We start from the raw sequence: 7,500 nt of genomic DNA, 5'->3' as shown, positions 1-7,500 counted from the left end.
TTCCATTAGGCGTCATTGTGTGACCCCTCTTCTGTCCAGCAGTGCCGTAGTAATGCACCACAAATACCCCACAGTGATGGCGTAGCGCTATTAACAACCACCACACACACACACACACACACGCACACACACACACTCTCATTTCCTATATGTCTCATGCACACACATGCTCCCAAACCGGAACACACAAACACAAACACACACACACACACACACACACACACACACACACACACACACACACACACATATGTTCTCTTTTACACACACACACACACACACACACTCCTAAGCCCAAACACACACACACACGTATACTGCTCTGCTATACTGTGCTTCTGTTTTCCTTATGAAGAGCCGTGTTGTTGGGCCGTTAAATTTCACATGTGGAGAGCATGCCCCGCCAGCCCGAGATGTGTGATCAGACATCCCATAATAACCTCGAGGAAATTTGAAAAAGCCAAACCCATGCCGACGCCTCCATCACCAGCATGATTACATCAACCAATCAGAGCCAGCATGCCATTTGCTAGCATCGCAACTCAGCCAATCAGAGTCCTGGTTTCATCAGCAGGGCCCTGAGGCTCTGTCCAATGGTGCTCCAGCAGTAGGCCACACAGCACAGAGACATTCTGATTAATGAACATTTACAGAGAGCTGCCATGTGTAAAATGAGAGGGGATGCTTCAGAAGCTCTTTCTGTTTTTTTTCCCTCTCTCTTCCCCTCCTTTTTTTTCTTTTTTTCCCTTTTTTTCCACTTCTATCCCACAATCATTCCCTGTTTTAAAAAAAGGCACAAACTCTTGGGTTGATAGTCAGAACTCAGGCGGGTGTGTGTGTGTGTGTGTGTGTGTGTGTGGGGGGGGGGTGTCAGCGCGTAATGGTGATGCTGGTGGTGGCCTCTCATATCACACTGCTGAGATGCCTGCCTTTCTTCTACCCAGTACGTACTTGCAGGGAATTCTGGGAATGCAGTCTGTTTTTGAGTCTGTTTTAGAGAGGGTGGTCAGTGTGCTGCTGTGTGTATTTTGCCTCTAGGCTCACCTGTGTGTGTTCAGGCTTTAGGCTCAGGAGTGGTCTCTTATGTCCGCCTGTCTCTCATTCAGTCTATCAATATATCTGTTTTGTGTGTGTGTGTGTGTGTGTGTGTGTATGCCTGCCTGTGTGTGTGCTTGTGCGTTTGGGTGTGAACGGTCTCTGTTTAGCCTAGCTCATGTTGCTTTACCAATTGGCTTTTAACCGCGGTGAGTGTGTCTCGGATCTTGCTGTGTGTTGCTGGGCAGCGCTGGTGTCGCTGGCGGTTTGATGATGTGGACATGGGGGCAGTGGGGGGGGGGGGGGCAGTGGGGGGGGGGGGTCACTGCGCTACGCTGCCCAGGTGTCTTATGGAGCCGCATATGCTTGGACACTGATGCGTATATTCGCCTAAGAGACAAACTCTCATGTCCATGTCAAGTCACATCACTTGGCACACATGCAAATAAACACACAGGTACACACACACACACAGACAGACACACACACACACACACACACACACACACACACACACACACACACACACACACACACACACGTACACTCACACACACACGCATAACAAACACACGTGCACGTACACACAAACAAACACATGCACACACAAACATACATACCTATACACACATACGCACAGACGTATGTCACACACACACAGACATACTCACACACACACACACACACACACACACACACACACAGTGTGACTGTAATAAATCCAGAAGCACCTTGTTTGTTTATTAGTTGTGTCTGGTACATACAATAAGCCTCTCGTGTTCTGAGCGATCCTTTGCTGTGTCAGCTCATGTAGGAGTGTCTCTGTCTCTCCTCTTCTGCTGGGCCCCATGTCTGAGGATCTGGGTTTATCTCAGCCCAGTTTGCCTTCGCAAATCCATCATGTGGAATTTACAAGCCTGGACTTCTGGATGTCATTTGCAGCATTGTTCTCGATTGCTTTATATTTTATACTTTATGCTTTATAATTTTGTTGAGCTGTTAGTTGTTTTGTGTTAGTAGTTGTAGTAAATTGTAAGTAAAGTTGTAGTAAATTGTCGTTGTACGTTTTGGAGGTGGGCATGAATAATGTCATGTTTGCATAAGCTTGAACTGCTTGAAGCTCCACACACACACACACACACACACACACACACACACACACACACACTCACGCTAACTGGACTGTGAATGAAAAGCTAAGTCTTTATTTTTTGGCTTTCCCTGCAGGAAGAGAAGTCCGTCTGCATCCAGGGATCCAAACCAAAAATACGACCAAAGGGACGAGAGGGGCGATCGCTCCCAGTATGCGCCAGGCCAGTTCGGCGGCATGCCCAGATCGCCGTCCGACTACGGGGATGGGGAGCGCCGGCACGGCGGCGGCGGAGGCGGGGGGGGTCCGGGGGGCTACGGGCGACCTCACGGCGGGGCCGAGGCGGCGCGGGGCGCGTACCGGGCCCGGCGGGGCGGCTGGCGCTCGCAGGAGGACTATTATCCGCCCGACGACGAGCTGCTGCATCCGCCGGCGCCGCAGAGCGAGTACGAGCTGCGGCGGCAGCAGGAGGAGGAGCTGCAGACGCGCTACCGCAGCGACCCCAACCTGGCGCGCTACCCGGTCAAGCCGCAGCCGTACGAGGAGCAGATGCGCATGCACGCCGAGGTGTCGCGCTTCCGCCACGAGCGGCGCCATAGCGACGTCTCGCTGGCCTACACCGAGCTGGACGAGCCGCTGAGGGGCCCCGGGGGCCCACACGCGCCGCCGCAGCAGCAGCCACACCCTTACGGGCCCCGCGTCGGCCCCCAGGGGCCCCCCGGCGACGGCCACCTGCGACCGCCCCCCTCCTCCTCCTCCGGCCAGCAGCCGCCGCAGCACCTGGAGCCCGGCTCGGCCATGCGGCGGACCAAGCGGGAGAAGATGGAGAGCATGCTGCGCAACGACTCGCTCAGCTCTGACCAGTCGGAGACGGTGCGGCCGCCGCCGCCGCGGCCGCACAAGAGCAAGCGTGGGGGGGGCAGCGGAGGAGGGGGGGGCGGCGGAGGGGGGGGCAAGATGCGGCAGGTGTCGCTGAGCAGCTCCGAGGAGGAGCTGGCCACCACGCCAGAGTACACCAGCTGTGAGGACGTGGAGATCGAGAGCGAGTCCATCAGCGAGAAAGGTGAGCGAGGAACGGCTAACGAACGGCACGCTCACACACAAACACACAACATGCTCAAAACACACACACATAAAACACCTAAGCACAAACAATAACACACACACACAGACACACACACACACAGACACACACACACAGACACACACACACAGACACACAGACACACACACACAGACACACACAAAATAATCCAAAACACGCACTAGTAAACACATCACATCCAAGTACACAGTCATACAAACACATACAGACACAGACACACACACACACATGCACACACGCACACACACGCATGCACGAACGCACACACACACATGCACGAACACACGCACACACACAGACACATACTGTACACACACACACACACACACACACACACACACAAACACACACACACACACACATTACCTATTTCTCTCCCACTCTATCTTTATTTCACTTGATCTCTCCCCTTTCTTCTCTCTATGTCTCTCTCTCTCTCTCTCACACACACACACACACACACAAGCACATGTGCCCTTGCATATGCAGATAACCGTCACTTATTAGCAGCACCTCGGTGCATGATGCCCCTAAACACAAAGTTGCGCCAACAAATTAGCGGCGTACTCCGAGCTGAACAAAGCCTCACCTGTTACCTGGGCCCTCCTGTCCAGATGTGTGGGCTCTGGCGGCCTGCGATGATCACTGTTTGTTGATCCATATTTATGCGCTGGTGCCGCGGGGAGTTCACCCTGCCCCCCCGCCATATGCTCTGCATTAAACAGGGCTTGAGCGGAGGACGGCCCCATTCACGGGAGAATGTGTTTTACATCCGTTCACATTGGTAGCAATTAATCCCTGTGTGTGTGTGTGTGTGTGTGTGTGTGTGTGTGTGTGTGTGTGTGTGTGTGTGTGTGTGTGTGTGTGTCTGTGTATACAAATTGCTGTCTATATAGTAACATATTGATAATGTTGTATTCATGTAAGGATAACAGCACTTCTTTTTTTCAGCCCATGAGGTGTATTTGGTACTGATGTAAAAAGATTAGTTAATTTAATGGCGATATTTTGGCTTCATGTGGGGGTCTTGTTCGCCCTGACGGGACTATATTCCGATATTGACTGGTGGACAATAGATTATCCTACTTATTATACGGCTTCTTGCCAAAATGAGAAAAGAAACTTCACACTATTTTTGTTTTTAGATACATTTGTTGCCCTTAATAGCTGAACTGGAAAGTTCCAGGTGTTGCATGGCAACATATTACTTCCGTAACTCTCAAAGTCCCATTGCAGAAAGTGTGCGAACTTGTTGAAAGATACCAATCAGAAGCACAAAACCAGTTGCCATTGGCAGTGATCTTTTTTAAATTTGATATCGAACCTCCAAACCTTGGGAAGGTCAGTTCATGTCAGTTGAATTCTCTGTAGCATTATGAAGAGCCGTATGATAATTGGATATATTTAATGCGTAGTTTTTCCTGATGTGTTGCACATAGAAGTGGGAGGTAATAGTAGCTTGTTTTGTCATGTCAATACTAATCTTCTTTTTTGCAGACTGCAGCTGAGTGCTAGTGGTTCATGTTTGTATGTGTTTGAGGGATTGTGCGAGGAAAAACTTGGTGTGACTTTGCCGTGGATGTGCAACATTTTATTGGTTCCTCTTTGTGTGTATATCTATGTGAATATGCTACAAATGTGTATTTGTGGGTGTGTGTGTGTGTGGACATTTACACTTGTGTGCGTGTGTATGTGTGTGTGTGGACAATTACACTTGTGTGCGTGTGTGTGTGTGTATACTGTATGTGTGTGTTTGTGTGTGTGTGTGTGTGTGTGTGTGTGTGTGTGTGTGTGTGTGTGTGTGTGTGTGTGTGTGTGGGCACACACATGCTGTAACGGTGTGGTCCTTTCTCACTCTCTGTCCCTCTCCCTCCTGTCTGCTGTCCTCCTGTGACATGTAGTGCAGTTTGCAGCTCTACTTCCCCTCTGATCCACTGGCTCAATCTGCTGTAATGGACTCCATTACATAAGAGAAAGAGAGAGAGAGGGAGAGAGAGAGAGGGAGAGGGAGGGAGAGAGAGGGAGAGAGAGAGAAGGACAGAGAGAGAGAGAGAGAAAGAAAGAGAGAGAGAAAGAGGGAGAGAGAGGGAGGGAGAGGGAGGGAGGGAGGGAGAGAGAGAGGGAGAGATGGAGAGAAAGAGGGAGGGAGAGAGAGGGAGGGAGGGAGAGAGAGAGATAAAAAGGGAGGGAGAGAGAGGGAGCAAGGGGGGGGGCAGAGGATGAGGAGATTCAGAGGGGGGAGGAGGGGGCGTGAGGTTTGAGAGAGAGAGAGAGAGAGAGAGAGAGAGAGACAGGGAGGGGAGGAGAGTGGAGGGGAGGTAAGAGGGGCAGAGTGGCTGCTGTCCCATTTTGACTTTCCTGAAGCAGGAAATGTAATTGGCGACGGCACATGGATCAGTCCCAGGTGGCACTGGGGAGTGGTGATGTCACACCGATGTCTGTCAGAAGAGTTTATCTGCGTGTGTTTTTCTCTGTGTGTGTGTGTGTGTGTGTGTGTGTGTGTGTGTGTGAGAGAGGACCCTGTACACCTCTCTGGCTGGTGCATGTAAGAGATGGGAGCTGTGGCGAGTGAGTAATTAAGAGTGTGAGGTTAATTAAAGGTCTCCCCCTGCAGGGGGCGCTCTCAACCCCCCCCCCCCCTCCCCACGGGAGCTCGCCATGAAAGCACCGCAGCACCGTGGGGCGCAGTCGCCACGCACGCGGAAAGCCACCATTCTGATTGGCCGTATGCTCGGGGAAAAGATTAGCCTTTGATGAGATTAATTTTATTTATTTTTGTCCCAGGATGCATCACCCTGTCACAGGTGCAAATATCACAAACACCAGCGTATGCAGCCGTGACCTACTGGTTAGCGCTTCGGACTTGTAACCGGAGGGTTGCCGGTTCGAACCCCGATCAGTAGGCCACGGCTGAAGTGCCCTTGAGCAAGGCACCTAACCCCTCACTGCTCCCCGAGCGCCGCTGTTGTTGCAGGCAGCTCACTGCGCTGGGATTAGTGTGTGCTTCACCTCACTGTGTGCTGAGTGTGTTTCACTAATTCACGGATTGGGATAAATGCAGCGACCAAATTTCCCTCACGGGATCAAAAGAGTATATATACTTACTTATACATACTTATACTTATATGCACACAGTGTTTCTGGACACTTGATAGCCCATTTGGACCGTGTCCCGTAAACATTAATGAGCAGCGACCAAGCCACAGCTGAATATTAAGGTGACACTCTCGCATGTGGTTTTGAACCCAACGTCGTTCATAAACCTGCAAACATGTGGTGTCCACCCATGTCCACCCTCACCGGTCACCTCAGCAGCAGCAGCTGATGACCGCTGTAACCAGGCCTATGATGGTGATCACGGGATCAAAAGAGTATATATACTTACTTACATACTTACTTATACATGTCCACCCTCACCGGTCACCTCAGCAGCAGCAGCTGATGACCGCTGTAACCAGGCCTATGATGGTGATCATGGGATCAAAAGAGTATATATACTTACTTACATACTTACTTATACATGTCCACCCTCACCGGTCACCTCAGCAGCAGCTGATGACCGCTGTAACCAGGCCTATGATGGTGATCACGGGATCAAAAGAGTATATATACTTACTTACATACTTACTTATACATGTCCACCCTCACCGGTCACCTCAGCAGCAGCAGCTGATGACCGCTGTAACCAGGCCTATGATGGTGATCATGGGATCAAAAGAGTATATATACTTACTTACATACTTACTTATACATGTCCACCCTCACCGGTCACCTCAGCAGCAGCTGATGACCGCTGTAACCAGGCCTATGATGGTGATCATGGGATCAAAAGAGTATATATACTTACTTACATACTTACTTATACATGTCCACCCTCACCGGTCACCTCAGCAGCAGCAGCTGATGACCGCTGTAACCAGGCCTATGATGGTGATCATGGGATCAAAAGAGTATATATACTTACTTACATACTTACTTAAACATGTCCACCCTCACCGGTCACCTCAGCAGCAGCTGATGACCGCTGTAACCAGGCCTATGATGGTGATCATGGGATCAAAAGAGTATATATACTTACTTACATACTTACTTATACATGTCCACCCTCACCGGTCACCTCAGCAGCAGCTGATGACCTACCCCTGTAACAAGGTCCATGATGGTGGCCCAGCCGCCACCTCCTGCCCACGGGTGGACTCCCCTCGCGGGTCTGCGTCGCTAGGCTATCCCTGCTTATGTAACTGTTCCTGCTGCCGTGTGCCACGGAGAA

The 7,500-nt window shown here is 50.9% G+C and overlaps 1 protein-coding gene across 1 annotated transcript in view; it reads left to right on the top strand.

Moving 5' to 3' along the window:
• The window catches only part of rims2a (regulating synaptic membrane exocytosis 2a), a 126,305-nt gene that overhangs the window by 25,991 nt on the left and 92,814 nt on the right, over nucleotides 1-7,500 (top strand). Inside the window, exons 2-3 of the mRNA XM_076279968.1 lie at nucleotides 2,263-3,035; nucleotides 3,072-3,188. Of these exons, the coding sequence (XP_076136083.1) occupies nucleotides 2,263-3,035; nucleotides 3,072-3,188 (890 nt within the window). The remainder of the gene's footprint in view (nucleotides 1-2,262; nucleotides 3,036-3,071; nucleotides 3,189-7,500) is intronic.

This window comes from Alosa pseudoharengus, unplaced genomic scaffold (assembly GCF_046254945.1).
Source record: "Alosa pseudoharengus isolate Yale_2024_CS ecotype anadromous, Long Island Sound unplaced genomic scaffold, YU_APseudo_1.1 YU_APseudo_1.1_scf_12, whole genome shotgun sequence".
Lineage (NCBI taxonomy): Eukaryota > Metazoa > Chordata > Actinopteri > Clupeiformes > Clupeidae > Alosa > Alosa pseudoharengus.
This window is presented reverse-complemented; position numbering and strand designations above follow the sequence as displayed.